Below are 24,606 nucleotides of genomic sequence, written 5' to 3'. Positions count from 1 at the left end.
TTACACTTATGATATTAAGTATTATTTGACATTGAAATATGCTCAACTTAAGAGGTGATAATGTTCCAATTAAAAATCCAGTTAAAAATCGCTATTACGTCACTTACTTCCCATTGACGCAAGTGCTGCATGTCTTACGAAGTATTGCGAATTCACGGAAGAGATAATATTTCGTGCTTTATTTTTGACTTTTTTTTTTTTTCATTTTCGTATGCCACGAAAGAAAACAAATTAACGAATAAAATAATAACAGGAAGTGTGCAGGCTTCCTCATATTTTGTACGTCAAATAGCTATTATATTTCTTTAATTTAAAAAAAAAATCCAAAACAGACAAAAAAAAAAAAAAACTGCGGCAGCGTCTTTTCCTAACCTGAGAGTTTAAAAGCCATTCTGAAATAAAAACTGATCTAGGATTAAATATATTTCAGTAGAATATGTCAAGTATAATTTTTTGGTGTACATACTGTATATACGACTGCAATGAATATTATTTGTATTCTATTCTATTCCCTCAGCCATACGGCTGGTGGTGGGGGGAGCTACATGCTACCATACTAGGGAGATGGTTATGAGCAAGATGGGGTCCCGTTGCCTTCCTTGCCGTAGTATTCGTATATTTATGACTGTAACCGTGTGTGTTCATGAGATAGTTTGCCTGTTTTCATTGATGAAAAACCTCAACTCCGTACGAGATCGGTAAGGCACCTTCAGCCGAAAGAGACCAGATAAAGGTTCCTCACGTCCTAGACGGGAATCGAACTCAGGTCTTTACGACCAAAGGGCTTTGTCTATACCGACTGAGCTATGGAGGCTCCATTATTTGTTTATAATATGTAAATATTTTGATAAGTATTGTATAAAGCAGTGATATTTTCTAAATATAAATAAAAACATCATCTTTTGAATTAATTAGCAGCCTAAGTAATCCGTCTTCTTCGAACATTCTTATACACCTGAGGGCGTCTCAGTACAAGTCTCAGCATACTAATATATGCTGAGACTTGTATTGGGGGAGGGGGGGGTGCCATCGATTCCTCCATTACACTGTGCAATATATGGCCTTATCATTGTATTATTTTGTCCAGACAGTCCCCCGTTTTTCTATGCTTTTACCCTGCAGATTTCTTTTATCTGAAAACCGCAGAGTTAAACTTTTATTTCTTGGTGCATCATCTCTGAATTGCATGTCACTGTAATAAACGCATTATAGCAAAGAGATACGTATTGTTACAATAATCACTAACTTATACTTTTACAGGTGTTATGCAAATCATAATATTCCTTTAAGGTCTTTCTTAATTTATTACGAAAATTATTAAATTTTCGTAATAAATTAATTAAACTTGTTCTCTATTTTCGAATTTTAGAAAATAAATTCCCTTCCGGCAATAATAATTTGCATTGAACTGGAGTATTTAGAAACGAAATATTGCTTTCATTACAAATTATATGAAGAGCCAAAAGGTTTTCAATTCGGCGACGTGAAGCCCTTTTGCTCTTCATATAATTAGTAATTTATTAGGACACCTTCTTGGCAATTCTTATAGTAGGATATGTAAGTTCTGTTCGCTACACACTTGGTATTATCTAGGTCTACCTACTCACTGATGAGACTTCAATAAAGGTTGAAACCGGTCTGGGTAGTGACCTTCTCTCATAATGTAGAACAGTAATACAGCTCCTGGGAGCTGGGTTTCACATTATGGGTAAATACCAAGAACAGTGATCGGAGCTTGCTCCACCCTTACTATGAGTTGCCCCGTGTTGCACTACCAGATGGACTATGTGTTGCACTATCCAGGAATTTGCTTACACTTGGCCTCGCCGAACTTTATATATAGTTTCTATATTCGGCATGAAACTCTTTGAGTTTCTTATTCGACTATGAAACAATATGGGATGTAATATTGCTTTCATGTCGTATAACTTAAGAATCTTACAGAAATGAAAATTTTCCTAGTCCATGCTGGAGCTTACGTTTATATCAGTAATTATAAAGAGCATTTTTTTTTTCGAGGGCTTTAGTATATTTTTGCATTAATATTATTTGAAGTTTGATGATAGTGTATGTTATGTGGGTTATTTTTTCTTTGTTTTCTTGAGCATGACGTATTTATAAAAAGCATCATTAATTCTTTTCTACCTTCGCGTGAAGCGTCTACTGTTTGCTTTGACGTCGCACTCGACAAATACTTAAACTCCTGTAGTATATTTTCAAAAGGCACGTTAAGTGGCAAGTTGTCTTATTCCGAAAATCATGTCATTCTGTCTATAAAAAATTATATGGTCACATAAAGTGAAGCATTCGGAACGCAAAGAAACGAGCATCAACATTTAAAAACTGCCTAAGTTTTCTTCATTATTCTTCTTTTTTGTATTAAATATTTCTCAAGCAAATTTTGTATTCGAGGTGTACTGAGTAGTTTACAAATGCAAATTTCTTTCGTGCATTTTAAATATATTCAGAGCTGTAGAGATCGGAAAGCAGGTCATTAAAACTTCTGTTAATTGTATAATTAGCAACTACAGTCTTGCATGTTTGTTATTTTAATATTGCGTTACAGTACGAAGAAAGATTGAAAATGTTTTAATATTAAACATTTGAATTATGTTTGACTGTTTTATTTGCGTTATCCTTTCTTTAAACTTAACTACTTGAATGAAATAATTTGTCGTTTTCCCATTACAAGATATTTTTTTACGAATGGCTCCATGCATTCATCATATAAATGGAGTATTTTAAATTCCTCTCTCAGGCAATAAAATTTTAGCTTTCGTTTATAATGGTGGGCGTTTTGTATAGGATAGCTGGCCAAAGATGTCGGTGGAAAACACTGTTGTCAACATCATTAAAAAAAAAAAAATAAGCAGCAGAGGACAGAGAAAATTGATATGGATCTACACTTTTTTGTGCGAAAATATCGCGAAACTACTTGCTGACATAGAATCCGGAGCGCATCGTAGGCACCAAAACTGAACATAGAATTTGAGATGCCGTTGTTAATTCTGAGCTTGATGCCCTTGCAAATTATTTTCAATTTTCCCGTATTTCTCAAGAAACCCCACAGTAGATGCCTGCATATAGATGTCAGTTGAAGAAAGGAATCACAGATTTCATTTTACTTTTGCATTTGCGAATGTCAAAAGAAGTCTTTTCTCGAGCAGTCACTTGAATTCTTGTCAGATGGTTATTCTTTGGGTTTATGCTAATCTATGTGGATTAAATACTAAAGTTGTATGCGTACATTTATGACAGAATTACATATCGCATAATTGTATTATTCCATATGTAGGGATTAAATTATTTCATTTAATCCTAAAATACGAGTACAGATGAACTTTCAGTATATGGTTGAAATGTCACCTTTGTCCTAGTAATTATTGAAAGCACACGTAATCACCTGCTCTTTCCGAATATAATTGATAATAAATACACTACCAACTTTCTTTAGAGGCGTTATTCACACTTATCTGAATGATATTATACCAAACCAAAGAAGTTTGAAAATTGTTTGCTTCGAAATAAATGTATTTTATTCCTCTTCGATATGCAAGAGAGAGAGAGACTTGAAGACCGAAATTGGACAAGAGAGAGTTAGTACGTATCTGAAGCAAATTCATATTATCGTATTCACAAAAACGCATTCGTTTTTGCTAGCTAATATATCTGGATTCCATTACAGCATATACTTTTTCAGAAAATAAGAATAAAGCTTAGCTTGGGTTCGCCCCGAAAACCACAAATCCTAGGGATCGATCCATTTCTTTCCATCTTCTTGTCAAGAACCTGCTGGTTCATATAGCTGAGACAATTTTAAAAAAGTTGCATTATTTGAATTGATATATTCTAGTCCGTTTTCAATTTTCTCAAATCTTGCTGTTTTTCAAGTCGTTTCCCAAGCATTTCAAAGAATCACATTTTTGGTCCTCCTTTGACGCAGTTCGTCATCTTCATACCTGGTATGCTTAAAATAGAAAATCGAGCTAAGCGAAAACAGACTCAGCAGTGCTTTATTAATCAATCGATACCCTGGAAATGGTATCTTATTCGTGCAGGCTCCTGAGTGATATCACTCACGCTTTTTTATATTGTTTTTAGTTCACTTTTAACGAGAGCGATCGTTCAGGAACCTGCATAAATAGTGACTCAGATAATAATTTAATAATGTCCTACTTATTAAATAGTCATCTTGCACTGTAGGGACTTCATGTAATCTCGAGCAATGTAGATCTGGTTAAATAATACTTAGTATAACGCATGAGATGCTGTTAGAAGTGGGAATAGTCACAGATTTGGTTTACATGCTAAATTCTGTTTTGTATTTATTTTAAATGCACTGTATACACTTAGGTCGATGTATTTTTTTCTCTGTTTCAGACATTTACTGCCTCCATTCACCAGGTGTTAAAAAAAAGTTCGACGAGCCAACCTTTTGATTTGCAGTGAAAGGAAAGCGCAAGTGATTGATGTTCTTTCTTTGCAATCATGGGAATACATCGTATTCCGCAGTGAAAGTACAACAACCAGATATCTGTTTGTCTGTATGTAAATTTACTTTACAGCGGTGCTAATTCTCCTAGGTAACATTGATTACTTGATCTTGTAACAGCTGACTGTAAACTCGATGATTTATAGGACTGGGGTTGAAGATCCTACGCAAAAAAGAAACATGTAAGTTTACTGGGGGGGGGGGACTTAGTAGCACCAAGGGCAGTGAAGAGGATGAGGGGGGGGGGAGTTGACGAACGAGCGGGTGCAAAAGTAATTACAGAGCAAGATTATCTTTCCATTCTTTGTCTTACTTTTTTTTTTATATTAATGAAATAAAGTCAAGTCCCTATACAAATAATTGTCGGTGTTTCTTGTATGTCTATGAACTTTCAAAGTTACTTGATGTAATCATTGTTATGCGATGTTTTGTATAGCAATTTGTCAATTGTGTTTTTGTGTGTGGCTGATTAGAAAAAAAAAAAGTATCGCAGCCATTCCTGCAGTGTTATCCTACCATTACAAGTCGTTAATGAGAATAAGGAGAACACTTATGTTCACCAGTAATCCAGTTTTATTCTTTCCATAATTGGAGATGTAATTACAACAAGCAAAGTGAAAGAGGAAATAGTTTTCGGATGAAAAGTTCAAATGGAATTATGTACACTCTTGTCAATTTTTGCAGTTTGCTGCTTTGCTTCTGGAATACCTCAGCCAACCAAGTCCTCGGCGAACAACCTGGTTTACTGTGTGGCTTTGTACAGAACATTGCACTAATGGTTTCACCCATGTCCGATTGGCCTACGGCTATACGCACAATTAAAGGATTTTGTTTATTGTTCCGGGATATAGTCCACTGCCCGTGCTGCCCTCTAGTAGTATATCTTCTAAATGCTAGTGACTAGAAGAATGCAAAGGCAGGTGATGCTGAAATTCTCGTTCTTCGCCCTTGTCGACGACGGTTATGCAGTCATACGAGACTTGGAAGGGCTGACCTTACTGATGAGCTTTGACTCGCACTGTACGAAGGGTGAAAGTAAAGTGAAGAGTAATTGGGTAGCGCCGCTGAAGTCCCGACGGAAAGTGACTGAGATTCGGCTTGCTGAGTAGCTGAAGGCGGTCCGCTGTCGTGGTAGAGAATCGGAACGCGAACCATACGCTGTGCTGCAGCAGCATGTGCTATGTTGGCAGCCTCGAGTTCGGCAGCGATTTGCCGTTTCCATTTGTTGCGTCTGTTCTGGAACCAGATCTTGACCTGCGTCTCCGTCAAATGCAATGACGCCGCAAGTCCTGCACGTTCCGAACTGGACAAGTACCTCTTCATGTCGAAAGTGGATTCTAACTGGAACACTTGACTGCGCGTGAACACCGTGCGTGTCTTCTTCTTCCTCCTGTTTTTCTTATTCTTATCCTCCAGGCTTCCATCGTCATTTCCGGTGACCTCCTCGCTTTCAGCATCTGCTGGATCAACAGCGCCTTGAGTAGTTGACGGAGATGATTCTGGTGATGACGTCCTGCTATCGGCTTGAGAGTGGTACGGCCTAATGTGGCAGAGTGTAGTCTGCTGGTGTACAGGGGCGCCACCTGAAGTGAAACAAATGAAATATACTGTAACTATCCAGTCTCATACAAATATATCAATTTAGTAGGTGGCATTGAGGAATCTTACAATTATAATGGATATTAAATGGTTCTGAATAGCTGTTGAGATAAATTAATACAGGAGGAATTTTTATTCATCTCAGTCATACACGGTTACCACACTTCAGTAATTTAGTACACAAATTATCCTTATGAAATAACCATGTTGGGACACGCCAATAAACCTTGACGTGTTCAGTGAGGTTCATAAACATTGGCACAAATCCCATTGCCAGTTTTTATTAAACTGCGATGAACTCGGTCAGTGAATTACGTTTTGACTCATTATGTTTGATAAATTCTGTGACTGTAGAAAACTCCATGGAACTTAACAGGTACGGAGGAAAACGCATACGGAAGCCAAGCAGTATGAAGGAGTAAAGAGGAATCACCATAATAGCCCCATCTGTATTTACTGCTTGTAGAAATATCTACATGATAAATTCTAATTATTATCTGTATTATTGTTCTACAACAAAGAATCCAGCAAATGAATTCTTATTTTTCAATCCTTTGTCGTATTTTCTCAAATGATTAAGCATAATTAATGAGGGCGTCACTAACAAAAACTCCTTTTATCATCAAATTGATAAAAATAGTTCAAAATATGGAGGAATAATCCACATTCCAGTTATTATATTAATCGGAATTTGGATTATTCCGGTTAATAATGTAATCCTTCCTCTGTAAGAGTATTGCAGTGGTAGATTATTCTCTATGAAACACTAGAGTATTTCATTACGTTGGTTTAATAGTCATTAATGACTAATTTTCCTAATTCATGTCTTAGTAATAACTTATCGGTTTATTACTATATTAGTAATATGTGAAGCAGTTGATTACTGTTTGATACATTACTAATATATTTGAAATGAAGAAAGTAAATCCAAGTTTTAGCAGTAAAATCCAAAATACGCTTGGTATTTTGGATAATTTCCTGAGGGAGGAAATACTTGGGTTTTCTTTTGGTCTTTCTGTATCCTTTTGAATTTTTATACATGAAACGTTTCACTTGCAAATTAGTTATGAGAGAAGATTTAAATATTTATCAGCATTTTTGCTAATATCACAATGGAAAACCAGTTACGTTAGTATAATATAGGTCTTTCTTTCAAAATAAAATCTTGTACGAATGAAAAACAATTATAAAGAACCTAAAATTACCTATATGACCTTTGAGTACGACTAAGTTTGGTTTGCCACTATACTTAGCAGTACTCAAAGTGCAAGGGCCAAACTGTTGATCGCAAAAAAGGAAGTGCTTCTAGCTGCTCTTGAGGTTATTTCAGATTTGGTATCTTTTCAATTCATTAAAAATTCTCTAGGAACGAACCAAACTTACAAAAGATAAAGAAATAATTAACAAAACGTTGCAATGCCGGACTTTCTTTTCTTCATCATGCAGAACTTGTATTAGGTAATACATGCATGGATTACTACGAGAAAATCTACAGAAATATCGACTTTCATTCGTAATCTTAAATGCATTTGGAGATGAAACGGTATGGAAACTACCAATTAGCATAAAATGTTCTTAACTCTGTATACGACTGTTCACTATGTCACCGCAATTATAATTCTTGATAGGATGGGATAGAGTAGTTTTTTTATTTCCCCCCTTATAAGCTATCTGTTCCTCGGACTATGATCCTAAGTCAGATTGGTAATTACAAATGCTGGCGTTCAGCGAAAGCATCGCGGTGAGCGGCTGTAAATGCTCACTTCTCTTCAGTCAAGTGACAAATAGCATAATTTTTCCTGTGATATGTGAATAAGCAGCAAAAGTAAATTATGGGAATAGTCTTTGCTAATGATTTATGGTATTTGCTAATAGTTTAATATTTTTATTAAATAGAAAACTATTTAAAGCAAAATATAAATCAGAATAAAACAATTTTTGACAATTTCTCGGCAAAAAGAAAATCAGGTAACTTTGGGTTGAATTTAACCCAAATAACTAGCTGAATCACAGGTATAAATACTTTTAAAGAAATAGCGTTAGCTTTGTGAAGAAATAACTATTTTGTGCAATGTAATCTGCTATTTTTTTTTTAAGATGTGCATGGCGTTTATTCAAGTAATTTCACCTTAATAAGCGTCTTTAGTTCACTGCTGGACGAATGATTTTCCATATGTTTTTTCACTTCACCTTATTGCTCATTTACGGTGGCCTCCTTTTCCCGGTTTTCTTAGTATTCATTCTGCAATATTTGTTCATTCAAGCGTATAAAATATTTCGTCCATGAAATCTTTAATTACACTTCAGTGGTTAATATCATTGCAAGTTTTAATGTCTACCATAATTAGTAACCTCAAGTCATTCAGTACTTTTTTCTGCTTCACAGGCAAAAACTCGGCTGCATTAATTACTAAAACCCTAATAAGGGAACTGAACCTGTCTTGAACGAACGAAAATTGAATGGATGGAAAGCACTTTTAAAAACAATTATTTAATAGAAAGACGAGAAATAATGAAAATATTTCAAAGATGGGTACACAGCTACATTAATTTTTGGACCACTGTTAACACTTAAAAAAATATATTAAAAAATTTTTTTTCGAAGTTCTGCTAAATGTGAGCAGAATTAGTTTTGAATTATGACTTCTAAACATCGTTGAATTATTGTATAATTCTTCAATTATATTTGAGCTTTGCGTTATTATATATGATATAATTACTAAAGTTAAAAAATACTGTTTGGACATATTTAAAGGCAAACACTTTGTATTTCATTTAGTTTTTTTAAGTAAACATGGTTTGAAGCTCTGTGACACTTTTTGTAAAGGATTAGGTCCATAGCGGGAAAAAAAAAATTAAATATTCTTCAATGTCGACCACATGTGGGTCTCTTTCTACAATATTTACATAAAGTTTGCTCGTACATAAAATACAGAACAAGAACAGAAAGTAACTCTAGTGCATTTATTAAAATTAGCGTAAGGACAACACCGAAAATTTTCAGCTGAGAGCGAGTTGTTGCTCACCATGCCCTGTACTTCTTACTCGTTCGCAAAATGACCTTCAACTGGAGTCTGATGCGATTTATCATGCCAACAACATAACACCTCGCGACAGCAATCTCAGAAAAATGTAAACTTGTCCTAGTAACCGATCTGAACTTTCACTTGACATGCAACACGGCACTTTATTTATTTATTTCATCTGTCGTTTGCTCTCTACTTCATAATGGAGTGTCCATATCACATCATTAAAATGGAAAAACATGGACATGCGCCTTAGGAAGATATTAGTCCTCAATACGGGTAAGCTATTAGAAAGGTTCAAATGGTTTTGCCTGTGCTCGTTCACAGATTGTTTGGGAATCCACTTTGCGCAACTTTATGGAAGCGAAGTGTGTTGCGGATCATCTGCAACTGGCAACCATTGCATTTGCCAGTTCATCGATAATCATCCCTTCTGGAATCAGGAATTAAATGACTGCAAGTTAAGTGGAATACTACCTGTGATATTTCCTCTTTTGATATTGATAATCAAAAGCGGAAACGCGACTTAAGTTTCGACTTTAATATTAAATTTGAACCTGAGACTGTTTTTCATGATTGTAAGTATCAGAATGTATGATACGCGTATGATGCGTTGAGTATCATATAGAATCAGTGCCGGATACAGAAAGGAGGAGGAGGGGGGTGAGCAATTGATAAAGGCAATCATCCCCTTCGAGGACATCTGAATATAAAACACATTTTCATTTCAGTATCATGAGGAACCTCAGCCATATGTCATTTTTGATAAAAATCTGTCTTCCGCATTGTCATTCATTCATAACATTTTCGAGAATATATACCGCATTTCATTAATTTCTGTCAAAGAACAAGCAAGTTGTGTACGACTGCGACAACGTTTGGTTCTGTATTTCGATACGTCTGTATCTGAGTACCGGTGAACCAGTGTACGTAAAGAAAACTGAGAGAGAGAGAGAACGGACTGATACAGCATCCAGCGTACTCATATGTATGCATTATGAGCCAGAATAGGACGTGCTGTGACTGTGTTGAAGATGATATACTGAAGACAGTTTTACGTTTATTATCTTTCTTCATTATATAAGTTGGAGACGAAGTGGTTTTAAGGGTTGCGTAACAAATGACAGAACCTTCGTGGATATTGAAAACTTTACCTCATAAATCATTAATCGGAAATAGATGCTTGGAATTCCATGATGACCTCGAGGAGGATTTTCTTAGCCTTGTCAAATGAGACTGAGTAGACTATTCTAGATGAAATTGTTTTAAGAACAAAACAAAAAAAAAGACTCCGAACAAGTCTAACAACACGTGCGAATGACTAGCATAATGCACTGGAACTCATGATCCTAGCAGTAAGGTTGAACAGCAATTCAATCCAGAAATGCAGGAGGTGCAAGTGTCTGCGACAAGACGGGTTTCACACACACAAAGCGTATAGAAATGCCATGAACAAGACATTATTGGAAATAAAATTTCTAAAACAGTGCTCCTAGCCAGTGAAGCTGTTTGAAAGTGCATTGAACCTAATGGAAAAGAAATCTAGAATTAAACATTTGACAGCGATTCTCCGCAAACGTTTCTTGCTGACAGTTCAGCATAGTAATCCACGCGATTGTTGCCCAACAGTATAAAAAGATGAACTACAGAGTTTTTAAATACCTTATGAGGTTACGCGTGTAACGTATCAAGCTTTTCCATGAGGTCTGACGAAGAATGGCTTTAGTGAATTGGGATGTGTTTCTATCACTATTACTCTTTTGTTAATGTAGAAGTTCCAGAGAATGATAAAGGCGCGGGGGTGTGGCTTGGTTTCCAAAAGAAGTTGCTGCTACCACTTTAATATGAACAGTAAGTAATATATCGATCATTTAAAGAAAGAGAGAGATGCTACTCTGTGTACCCTGACATGATTTCCCATCCCTTTAGCAATTCTACCATTAAATGAACCTGTGAATGAACTAAAGTTTTGACGAATATGTCTTTATAAATGTAATCATACACAATTTAGCAGCAGAAGAATACAAGTTGGGGTACGAGACTGTCCTTAGATTAGATGCAGAATAATAAACCAATTTATTATAACTTCAATCTATTTTCGGAGTAGTATACTATTATTCCAGCTTCATCCTCAGTCGCAATCAAGACTAAAGCTAATTAGCTTCATTTTTAGTCTTTCATATGATCAGCTTGAACGCCGAATGCCGTTACATGCATCATGACTTCGAAATATGTGACTGAAATTTTCGACAAGCAGCATAAATAATCAAATCATCAGTGAATGATTTGATTATCGATCAAATGTACGAATACTTGCGCCATTTAAAATAGGTATTTAATGGTGTCTTAGCTAGCGCATCGTTTTCAATAGCCTCCAAAGTATCTTGGCAAACTGAATAAAGATCAGGAATTCTTTTGCCATTTGGTTATTGTCTTTATTCTTAAAGGTCTTATTTGTGATTTAACAGCAAATTTTCGGGTATTTACAATTCTATATACCCTTTGAGAATTCATGCCAGATACTTGATAATGACGGTGCAGCATATATAACATATCCCATACGTATCTGAGTTAAACAATGTTAACTTAGAAAAGAAGAAATTTCTACATTGTGCGCGCAAGCAATATCTGTCTGGCAGCAATGCATTTACTTCAGAAAGGTAAAAATCTTAAGAATGAGGACAATAACCAAATGGCAAAAGAGTTCCTGATCTTTATTCTGGTTGCGAAGATACTTTGAAGGCTATTGAAAACGATACGCTAGAACCGAATATGCTAAGACACCATCGTTTATCTACTATAAGCTGTTGCTGAAGATTTAGCTATACCAGGGTGGAAGCAGATACCAGTTGTATTTAGAGATATCATTATTACATTTGTAGTATAGAATAGTGTAGATATAGAAATAAAATAGCCACTCAATATAGTAAATTGTTATAGCTGTTATCTAGATCAGGTGATGGAGGTTGAAATATTCTGTGATGTGAAACATGTCTTAAAGGTACATCTAAAATTTCATAACTGTCTCTGTTGGTTCAGGTCTCAGCAGTCAGATGATCCCCACTTTATTTGATAATGCCAACAATGGCCCTCTGAATACCCTGTATTAAAGAAAGACTGTAGCAACGTCGTTTTTGAGAATAACTTTGTGCTAATGTTGAAGAAAAGAAGGCGATCACAGGTTCAACCTTTTCGGAGTTTATACCACTTTTCTTCAATGCTAGCAGCAAAAAGATATCAAAACTTGATTGGCTGTATATTGCGATTTCTTCACATATGACATTGAGAAAGATTTGCGTCAAATGAGATGGTCTTGATTTTTCTGGATAAGACAACCGAAAATGAAATTTGTTACATTTTCGCTTTTCTTTAAGATTAGCATTGAATCAGAATTCTTCTTTTCATAATTTACAACTTTAATGACAATCTTCGTCATGAAGATTTTAGTGAATGATGCTTTTTTTTTCTTTTTTCTTTCTCGGGTGATGTTATCCGCAAAGTGGTTAAAGGTATCCGCTCTCCAGCTAACAGGCTGTGGGTTCGAATCCTGCCTCGGGCAGAGATGTTCGTGGTTGTCTTTAGGTGGGAAATGAATATCATCGGGAGGTGTGAAACCACCGCTCCCCTTATTGCAAGCCTGAAGTGGCTTGAAAAAGTTGCGTGTTTGGTTTCTAGAGCAGCGTTTTCGTACTAGATAAAAAATGAATAAAAATATATAAATTCAATAAAATAAGAAAAAAAATCCTTCACCCATCCAATAAACAAATAAACAATTCATGTGTGGGAGACAGATAAAAAAAAAAAAACTGAGTATCATTGGGAAATTTGTGTTAAAGACTACAGACCAGGTGTAACAAGTTCGAATATTTCACTGTATTTCGCTAAAGGTTGGTAAATACATTCTAACTATCCCTTAAATTATACATGTCTAGGCTGCTACCTTAGAGTATTGAAGCAAACATGTTTCTTTACAATGGCATTTACACAGCACACATCCTTTGTTCTTGTTGAATGGAATCGCCTCACGATTATCCAAGTGCAATGGGATATCGAATTCTTCCTCCACAATATTTGTTATACATCATCAGCTTCTATTTTAAGTCTAATTTTCAACTTCCTATTCTCCTAATACAGGCTCATTCTTTGAAGTGTTCGGTCTTTAATGGTACCCTGATCATGTTTCCAGCATATTGTTTTGCTTTATTTCTGCCACTATATTTGCATTATGATGAAAGCGTGCCAGAAACTATTTGGTGTCTAAGGTTTTACAGCAAAAGCATTTTGGCTGGTTGTTTTCATGAGCATCACCCACTCTCGAATCACCCCACTGGTGTTACTTTACATATAGCAAAAAAAAAAAAAAAAAAAAAAAAAAAAAAAAAAAAAAATAGAATCTCTGTTGGTAAAAGCAAATAGATAAAGCTAGTCTGTTAGAATATCTAAAACAAACGTACGTGCGTTAGAAGAATTGCTTGCTTGCAACACATAGGGAGGATAATGGCTTCTCTCGTTCAAGATCGTTTCAGATCAGGCCCGAACAAAATTTTTTAAATTGCATTTGTTAGTATCGTCTTTTTTATTTGCTCAATTATTATGATTAATTTTCGGACGCGTCAGTTTCTGATTTTGTCCAATCTGGTGCGGAGCGGTGTATTGAAGAAACCTCTCAGTTGTTCTCAAGGCACCCTTCGTGTAAAAACCGAGTTAGTCAGCATCGACTACTAAAAGAGCGATCAGTTCTCTAGTTGTCTCTTTCGAGTGACTCTTTTGGTGTGCTGAACTTATCAGTTATTTATGAAGTCCATTCTCTCAGAAGAGTCGAGAATGGATCTTGGTTTCTTCAGAATATTATATCGAGCCTACCTTTTCCTCCAGTGTCTACCGTTGAAATTATTAAGAGATTACTTAAACTGTTATCCGCTGTTTATTTTATTTTTTATTTTTTTTATGGAGGTCAGGATGTGATGGTCCAGCAGTAGTCTAACCTCTCATCTGTGGATGCTCTGAACTGCTGTTGAGTCTAGTAGTTAACGAACTGGTGGAAGCGCACAATTTCTGCATTCTCCTATCCCCTTTTGGCCGTTCATAGTCTACCTGAGTTTTCTTGAGATTCTTTTCACTCCCACGTTTCCGTCTTTTAAAGATATCAGCCATACTTAATCTCGCAATTGTTCTGCAATTGGAGAACTAGATGACTATGGAAGCATTTGGTAATTTCTCGATAAAGTTAATCCAACATTCAGACATAACAATATGGGAAATGGGATTCACAACTATAGTAATTTAATATATTTTCGTTTTTATATTCTGTTGTGTCACGTAGATTATTGCTAGTACACACTATTCCATTATTAGTGATGGCCTTATTTTTTTTGTGCAGTATAGTGTACGTATAACTTATCCTTCTATTCGTTGATGATTATAGAAATCAGTACGAAAAATGTCAGAATCGCAATTTCTAAAATATCAGAAAAAATGTATTTAGAGGAAGTCATTCAGTGCTAAAAATGCTAATGTTAATTAACGACCCAATGAAATAGGCATCTGATTCGAATTATTTGGGATGCTGCGTAAGTTCACATTCTGATTTCGTTGGCTCCTTATCTACTGGCTATACAACTAATGCTGGGGTTTCACAAGTCTCTGTTCTGTCACCCACCCTCTTCCTTCTATGCATAAACGATCTACTCCAGCTGACTGCCAATTCAGTAAACAGATTTGCTGATGACAGCACATTGTACTGCTTTTCATTTGACAAACCTTACAGAGCATAAATCACCACAACCTCCAGAACTCTAACCTATACTCCTTAAATTCTGATCTTCAAAACATTCATCAGTGAAGTCTGGATAACATTATCAACTTCAATGCTAAATGCAGAGCTGCAAAACACGGTTCTGCATTATTTCCCACACAAAAAGAACTCTGTTCTTGAAATCTTATCCTTGACAACACTCAAATCTCTATTCTAGATGATTCATCTTCTCGGAATAACTAACCTCAAATTTCTTTTGCCACAAACATATCCCAAATATTAAATTACTTGAACAGCTCCTAAACGTATACAAACCGCAAAACTTCCCTGTCATCGAATACTGCTCTCATATCCGGGACGATATTCCTACGACGCTTCCCTGAAAATACTGGATTCTATATAGAAAAGAGCAGGTAGTTTGAGTGACGACCCCCCCCCCCACCTCTTTCTGTCACTAATCCACTTCGCACATGCATTCAGTCTCCGCAGCCTACGTCTTCTATAAATACTTCTTTCGCCGCTGTTTTCCTCTACCCTCTTGCAAACGCGTGCAGCAGCTAACCAACACCCTCAAACAGTTAAACTCTATACCCACAGAACAAGTTTCTCTTCTTCGTTTATCCCTTCCACTGTGCTACCCTTTGGAACACAACCCACAGCTTTTCAAGTGAAATGTGAATAAGTTCCTTATTGCCCATCCACAGGACTAGCGTACGATAAATTGACCAACCTCCTTTCGTGGATAGGTTCTTCATAATAATAAAATTATGATTATTATGACTGACACGAGAAATAATTTACATAATGCGAGTAGGGTAAGATCACTGAAAGCAATGCCAGAAAATAAACAGTTAAGGAATGATAAGACCATTGTGGGAAATATAAAGCGATTTACATATACCATTCAAAAAATAAAAGTCGAGAAAAAAATCTAGGATGAATTGGGACTATGAAAATAAGACATATCTGGTTAATGTGTCTTACTTTCTCCGTTTGTAATTTTGTCATCGGCTAAGGATATTCTATTCTTAACCAAAAATGAATGGTATTTCTAAATTTATAATAAGTTACGGCCATCGAATTTTAATTGCAGAACTGTATATAGAAGATTGATGTATGCAGTAGTTAAATGATTTTAAATAAGTAAATAAAAAAACAGCTAGGAACTTCAAGAGAGAGAACCGGCGCCTTATCTAAAATTGCGCAACCTCTTAAAATCATGGTTACGCATTAATAATGCATTAAAATATATGCTCAATTTACATGAACCTTAATATAAATTGTCATACCGATTTTTAATTTCCATTTGCATCGATGCCCACTTATCCGTACTATCTTTGGTACAGATAATCGAAACACACAGTTCCTCAGTAGCTCATCGAGAACATTGCAGGGTAATACTGCGACAGCCATCCAGCAAAGCCTTAAAGGACGATAACGATTAACTTCACTTTCTACTGTGGACATTGATGGGAGAAGAATATTAATAGTTCACCCGTTAAGCACTTAGTACTATAAAAACCATGCACAGTGCGTGAATTTATGAATACTTACCTCCCATCTCTTGTCATATCTATCTGTGCGTTATCAAAATATCTTAATTGTTCTTCATGTTTAAAAGAGATTTACGACATCTTGCCCTTTGAGCTCATTCTGTTGTAATGTATGGCACAGTCATTTCTAGATTTTTTTTTTTTTATAGATCTTCAGATTATTAATATGTGCACTTCATTGTAATCGAGTGTTGTAAATCAAACTCTTTCAGTTAGAGAATTATTTGTTAATGTATACAAGAATACTATTCGCCTGCAAATCTTCTTAAATTATTATGGAAATAGTTTTAACTTCTTACAGCATTGAATGCCATTTTGGTATCTGAAAAATAACTTTATTACAGGGATTATCTTCATGCGTGTTTTTATTAAGGCCAAAAAACCTTCTACTAAAAATTCCGGTGATTAATTCAGGAAGGGCATCAATCTTGTTGTTCAGAAAACAAAAACTGTCTACCCACCCACAATATATGAACTTAAACGCCTGAGCATGCCCTTTTAGATCATTGTTAAAATGATTATTTTTGTTCCTTCCAACAGTCAATTCAGTAATTAAGCATGCTTCTGTTAAAATAGTGGCCGGCCTTGAAAAATAGGGAACTAAACTTGTCTTTAGTTTGTGTGTCTGTTTGGTTACAAACCTCCCGCCTGAAACCGGATAACTAATCCTCGTCCTTCCGACTATACCACGAAGTAGAGGATAAATTAATCTGTAACAGCCAAAGCCACAAATATAAGCTGGGGTTACGTTTGGGCTAAACGATGAATCCACCAATTGTAACTAAGATATTTGTATTCTTCAGGAAATGACTAAATAAGACACTAACTAGGAATTCCTTATCCTATCCTAGTTAGCTAGATTACTCTTTATGCACACTATGGACTAGATCCGTCCATATCCCATACAAGATACCAATTATGGATATATCTCGATGACCGAGTGACTTCGTCACTAAGTTAACCAGGAGATTACTTTTTTCTCGGCAACTTGAGTATGTTGCCTCTAGAGAAACAACAATAAGCCCGAGAACGCACACAGTTGACAATATGCAGATGATGGCTTTAAGAGTTCCTAGGTAACTCAATCCAAATTACGCATTGCCCTGCGTCTTAGTTTGGAAGTAATTGACAAAGTTGCATTGGATTGTTCACAGTTACGAAAAGGTTCGCATGCATAAATAAGAGCAAACTTAGTTAATGCGGATACTAATTTTTATGATCACGCGTCTCCTAAGAGTTTGGAGTTACAGAATGTCGCTGTTTCGTTTCAAACTGACGTCCATCATAGAGCGAGGGTTGCCTTTTCCGTCCAAACAAATGGCCCCTTCACAAATCCTGTTATGATGCACACAACATTTGTGATGCAAAAGGTTTGTAATTTCTGGAATTCGTAATGACTGCATCCCCCCTTTTTTGTTTGTGAGAATCCTTTATCTTAATAAACGCTTTTCATCTGGAGGCGAGTTAGCCAGTCGCACAAGAAAAATGACTGAATTTCCTCCTGGAAACTCAGATTTTCATCCCGGAAAATAGGCAGACTATCCAGAATACACGCGATTAACACACATGATACAACCCTTTTGTTGAGGCATAATTCCAACTAACTAATGTTTGCTTACTTATCAAATGGAAAGCATGTAAGCATGCAAATAGTGGACCAATACACTTCTTACTTTCCTAATTGCAAAAAGGCAGATCACAACACGACAAAACATGAAAATCTAAAAGCTGATTGCCATTATGGAAGGGACTCGAAAGTTAATTATCCCTTTTCTAAATACAATGACCTATTGTACTTTTGTCTGGGTTAATGATTTGGTATCACGATTTCCATCTGGCTGATGCCTCTCCTCTTCCTTATTTGATTGTTTTAGCTCTATTTCGTATTTCAGAGAGGAGATAAAATTCATGGTCCTATTTCATGGACACTTTAGACAAATGTTTCTTTCATCCGATGGACCACAATTACTATTTCTAAAGTAATGATTTTATATGAGGATCACTAGGTCTACATTTCAGTGATCATGGTTAAGGCGAATACTTTTAATACTTAAGAAACATTTCTTTTCGAGAGAGGAAAAAATAGCATAATTGTTTCATTACTGCGTGTAGTCATGTAATTAAATTGTTTAAAGTTATGGCAAATATTTTTCCACTTACAGTCAGCGTGCAACTTGAAAAACAGGTCCGCTAACAACTGCAAGACGTAATTTATCGCTAAATTATTCTTAGCGTGATGACATACTCAGTGTCTGTAAGAGTATTAGTTTTGATAGTGTTCTAAAGGAAACATTCGTATCAGACGACAGAAACAAAGCGGATAATCACTATAATAATCTAGAGATCTCTATAAAAAGATCCGCTTACTAATAGATTAAGTTTATATAATTTGATTTGGTAATCTATTATTGCAAAAGTGCTTGTAAGACTTCCAATATTTAAAATTCGAAACAACTAAGTTCTTAGAAACTTAATTCTCCAAATCGAAACGAAATATTCACTTTAATTTTGCTATTTGAATGCTTCATAGTGTACGTATGATTTATAAGTTATCCTCTTTCTCGAAATAAGTTCAATGAAGTCATAGCTCTCTGCTATATTTGGTCAAAAGTTTGACTGGTAATAAAGTTTTGCTCAGTGCAATCAGATTTAATTTCAAGTAACGTTTTTCCATCACGATCAGGGACAAACATCAAAGATTTCTTGGATGTTGGCAAAGGGGGATGACTTCTATATGAAGCTTTTTCTTTTCTTTTAAATTAGGAAATAAGAAAAAGAAATTGATTTTTGTCTTAATTGGGAACGAAAACAAAAACGCTGTGAATCTTACCTGATAGAGGGCTCTGTGATAACTGACCCGTTTCTCCTGTCGACTGGGACCACGGACACCATGGAGTTGGTTTTCGTATTACAGGGGCCACAACCGAACTCACCGGCAGGAAAGAGTGCGGTCGGACAACGGAGAGCTGAGAGTCAAAATAAAGTCTCTGCACAGTCTGAGTTGCTGCACACGCAGATCCCTCCAGGCACACTACTAGAGGGGACACTTTCTTGGGATCTTTTCGATTAAGAATGCTCGTAATAGAGAAAGGGTTTTTGGCAGATGATTCGGGATGTTTCTCAGTTTCCGATGTGCGTTTCACATCTGGAGATGTGGACGAAGAAATTGTTCGTTCTCCGTTACGGTCCGACATCATTACGATCAGTTCGTTGGTTTAGGAAAGGCAGACAGCTGCGACACCCGCAGGGTGTCAGCTTTCTTTTTTTTTAAAAAAATAAAGTACAGAAAGAGTTATGAATAAAATATTACAGGAATGGATATTGGCGAGTACTTCTCAATATCGCAACTGTCATAATTGCCAAGCGCAAACATTCGGATCTTCCACGCACGTGCACGATAAACAGTCCCATATAGTTTCACTGTCACCACGTCAACACGACAGACCTCATTGACACTAAAGTGAAACTTTCTCAGAGGAACTGGGATCCGAACAGACACTGCGCGTTTGACAAGGCTTCGTTCAACCAATGATGATTACACCGAACAGCCGGGGAGCGATCTGATTGGTCTCCTTCCTGCGCCCAACTCTTCGACAGACGTCACTGGCCATGCTTTTGCTTGTTTTCCTGTACATAAAAACGATGATGTGAATGAAGTGTAAGACAGCCGTGTTCTGTGTATGCATTTATTTTCCTTGTCACAATAATGTTATTAAAATTATGTGCTGTTTGTCATGTAGGTGAAGGTAGCAGTGATTGAGAATCGTACAAGAGTATTTGCCTTATTGGCTGATTTTTCGTAGTTTCATAGGTTAAGAAACAGGGGGAAGTGCATTTAACCATCTCCAAATAATTATAGATAGCTAAATGATTTTAGTTAAACGTGTTAGGTATTTCGGCTTCAATGTAACTAAGGTTAACGACAAAAAAAAATGTTTAATTTCTAAGCCCTTAACTAGAATCTTCTGCTTTCAGCATTTCATAATCGTATTGTTAATCTACAGTTGCAGTATTATATTTAAAAAATGGACAAATGCGCCGGTCTTACGTGTAATAATTTTTTTTTTTTTTTTTTAGGTTTTTCATTTTTAAACAACGGCACCATCAATAACACACTGGATCAGTTACGAACTCCTAGAAAATATCCAACTTTGATAAATAATGTCTTCCAACCGCATATGCAGTTAATATTACGTATAACAGACTCCGCATATTAGACCTAGCCTGATGCATTGGTCTTGCAGCTGACATTTGGGTAAGGTGGGACGTGGTTTACTCATTCAGTCTAATCAAAAGAAATAAAAGGACCTACTGAGTAAAAAGGTGAAGTTTCAGGTGCACTATACTGTATTTCTTACTCAATTACTGGAACGGGGGAAGTATTTTCCTGCATTTTTGATAGTAGTTTTCGAAACATCAATTTTTACTCTGTGCAATAAAACGCGTAGTTTCGATTTTAAGCACTCACGAACATTTAGAAGCAGATTTTCAAAGATTGAAGGTAACCAGATCGAGTCTTGTTTCACCGGAAAAAGGTGAAATACAATAGTCATTGTAGGCTAGTGGAAAGTGGCGATTCATAAACAATTCTTTAGTGATATAACTAGTGCTATACTATTCCAGTTGGTATCCTCTTGTGTTTTCAGCAATGTTTACTGGGCAACATTTCATATGTAAAACGTACTGAAGAAGTCCATGTTGTGCTCCGTGAGTTAAGTGCAGAAAGAAGTTGACATGCTTCTACCATATTACTATTTTCCCACCCACCCACCCCATTTGATTATCTTTTTATAATTTCATGTTTCGGAATTTTAACAATTGATAATTTAGCTCCCTAATTCGCTATTATCGAAAATTAATTAGCATGATCTAGTTAATATCCTGAAAAGACCACACGCGTTTCCTACTGCATATTCCTTCGTAATAGTTGATGTGAAATAGCGATGAACGTCTGTTAATATCTTAGGACGTCTTACATCCAAATCAGCCCTAGTCTTTCCTCGACCTAATATATCGTCAATCGAAACTTTTCGTATTCAATTAACTGAAGTAACCAGAAAATCTCTTTAATCTTAGCGAGTTCAGTAAGCATTAAAAGGCTGAGTCTTTGCGCCGAAACTGGGATGTGTCTGGAATCCGTTACCTAGACTGGCCATGTGTCATGCACCTTCGTTGAACGTAACGAGTAGTTTCACTACGGAAGAACGTGGAAAGGTAATCAGCAGTTGAGAACCTACTAATCTCGGAGATACTCCTGGCAGATGTTCCATTAGGGAACGTAATCCCCGTGTTGACAGTCCCTTGTGCAGCGATAGAGAAAGGAAACATTTGTACATTTCTACAAAACTCTCATGCCGAGCTGAAGCACGATTTTCAGTGTCATTCAAGGCACACAAAACTTGTAAAGAGCATTATCGGGTGACAAAGGCTCCCTCTAGACCCCATGGTGACGGAACTTTTGTTCGGTGTTAAGTGGTCCTCATGGAGGTGTACACATCTCCCCTCAGTCCGTTGTAGCGTTGTAAAATGCCTCAGTTCTCCTCCATCCTTAAGATACAAAGCCCAAGGTAAGCAAAATCCCGTCCACTCCCCTCTTCTTGTCTTCCCGACTTTGGAAAGGACAGGAGACGACATACTCCCCGTTGAGCCGTGACAGCGGTGTTCATAAGAAGGGTGGAGAGCGTATTTCCCGCGTAATTAGGCAACAGTTCATTTACTCACTAACTGCTGTGCCCCACCTCATTGAAAGCAGCACTTAGTCGGACACTGGGAACTTGTGAATGGGTAGGCAAGTCTACATTACGTTACTCCCCACCCCTCACTACAATTTGTCTTCACGTAAACTGAACAAACTGCAGTGGGGGGGGGGTGACCGAGGAAAACTGTGTTTATAAGCATCTCTTTTAGACGAACATATGTTAGTGAAAAACTTCTAAGAGTTGTAGAACATTCAGAAAATAGAAAGGACACAATACACAGTTCATGAAACAATTCGTGATTTCTACAAACATTTAACTTCAAAAGCAAAGTCCCGTTTATATTTTAATATACTTTAATATTTTAATACGTTTTGTCATTATATAATCAGTTTGATTGAAACACTGTTAATATAATCCGGATGACTTATCAAAACGCTTCAAATTCAAGTCAATGCTCTTTTTTCTTACCAAAACAGTTTATGACTTCCATTTGATTAAAAAGAAATCGGTCAAGTATCACCTCTTGGTTGCAAAAACTTATAAGATATCTTTGGCGTGCAAAACTTCATTCGGTTAATAAAACTCTGCTTTAAAGAGAATGATATTACTCGTCTTTCCGAAGGGAATGATATATGAGAGAGAGAAATCATACATGTAATCTAAACAGTACATTACAATAAGATGCTATTTAGGTTATGGGGCTTAGTAATTAACATATAATGCTTTGGATTATACCCAAGAACGCCTTCTTTATTGTGCTCACATCTTAGATATAAATACACTGAAAACGAATGAAGAAAATCATCAGTTTGAGATTGGAACAAAAGAAATTCCATATCAGCACAGAATTCAGCTTGGTTTTGAAATTGTTTAACAGGTATCATTTTTTTTTCTTTTCTTAATTTTCTATCTACTGGCTCTCGTAAAAAACGAGTTATTTAGATAAAAAATAAAAATTATGAGGTGCCAAAGTAATCATATTAAAGTGGATTGGTGATATTCATAAGATTTACCAGTTCCGTTTAGTTGTACGAGAATATGTTTTTATTTATTTATTTGTATTAATATTGCTATTATTAGATGGCACCTTCATGAAGTCACCGAACTCATTGCGAGAGGCCACTCCATACAACGCGAAATAAATGTAGTTGGCTACACGATATAAGATTCATGTAGCATCACATAGTAGACAGACGATACCCTACATCAAGGGGTGTTCAACCCGTCGATCGCGGAGCGATTTTTGGTCGATCTCTAGTGTATTCCTCCTTACTTACAAATTTAATTAAAACTGAAAACGTGATATTTTATTTATCATTATTTTGTATTATTTTTAATTCGCTTTAAGTGTTTTGCTATTGTTTACTTATTTTTCGTTTAAATTGTCAAATCAATAATTTTCTTATAAGTCCGGGTAAATGAATTAATTTCGATCAGTGGAAGTCAAACAGCGAGCCGAGTGAATACGATTATAAGCAAAGTGTAAAAACTCGATTTTAGCTTAAATATTAAATATTTCAAAGCACGTTACATCGATTTTTACTTAGGTTAAGTCCCATGTGAATATTGTAAAAAATAAACTTTGTTTGTCTCGGTATAGTTTGTATTAGATGTTTTTGTAAATAACTTTTGAAGCTAACTGTATATACTGCTTTAATAAGAATATGTTAGAGTGTTAAAAACAAAGGCAATGTTTTTGTCGCCGAAGCTGTACATGGCGGCATTACAAAGATTGTTATTGAAACTTGTATGTATGAGAAAGGCTTGCAGGCTCTAAGTGTAAACATCTCCGAAGTCAGTCAGAAAGAGTTCAAACAACTTTCCGATGGCTGGCAACTTAAAATCAAAAGAAAGCGGAGGAGAACAAAAGGCGTGCCGAACTTGAAACTTAAGGTGAAAGACTCATACCGATTCTTTTGGGGGTTGCCAGACCTCTTGCAAGGTCTCAGAGGAGGCCTAATAAAAAGGGACTGAAGCAAGCAGAAGGGGTCCCGGTTCCAGAATTGCTGTCAGAGAGGAGGTCGCCCGGTCCAGAGTCGCAGTCAGAGAGACTGCCTGGATCCACGTTGCTTAAGAGAGGAGTTCCCCGCTTCCAGAAAGGAGCTTCTCGGTTCGAGACGTCGCGAGAGAGAGACTACTTCTAGGCAGCAGCCAAGGTTTCGGATTGCCGAAAGGAAGAGTTCCAATTGCCGGAGAAAAGTTTCCAGGGCAGGTTAATGTCAGACCAGTGTGTTGCATTTTCATTACAATTTGATGAATCAAATCATTTTACTGATATTGGTCAGTTAAATGGTCTTTATTCGCATGGTATTTCAAGATTATTCAAGTAAAGAAGACCTTTTAAAAATTATACCATTATTGGGAAGGACTGGGGAGAAGACATTTTTTCGGCATTTGATGAATTTGTGAAATAACACAAACTTCCGCTTTTTAAACTTGTGTCTATTACTACTGATGGTGCTCCTGCAATGATAGGTAATAA

At 36.2% G+C, this 24,606-nt stretch overlaps 1 protein-coding gene across 1 annotated transcript; it reads right to left on the bottom strand.

The window, feature by feature from the left end:
- Positions 1–5,461: 5,461 nt before the first annotated feature.
- LOC150107307 (homeobox protein HMX3-like) lies at positions 5,462–19,619 on the bottom strand. Its single transcript, XM_090391785.1, has 2 exons — positions 19,256–19,619; positions 5,462–6,075 (listed from the first exon to the last, which is right to left on the bottom strand). Exons 1-2 carry the CDS (start codon positions 19,617–19,619, stop codon positions 5,462–5,464), a joined length of 978 nt encoding a protein of 325 aa, XP_090247911.1.
- Positions 19,620–24,606: the final 4,987 nt, after the last annotated feature.

Source organism: Typopeltis vanoorti, chromosome 4 (genome assembly GCF_054136105.1).
Source record: "Typopeltis vanoorti isolate ZY-2024b chromosome 4, IOZ_Tvanoo_1.0, whole genome shotgun sequence".
Classification (NCBI taxonomy): domain Eukaryota; kingdom Metazoa; phylum Arthropoda; class Arachnida; order Uropygi; family Thelyphonidae; genus Typopeltis; species Typopeltis vanoorti.
This window is presented reverse-complemented; position numbering and strand designations above follow the sequence as displayed.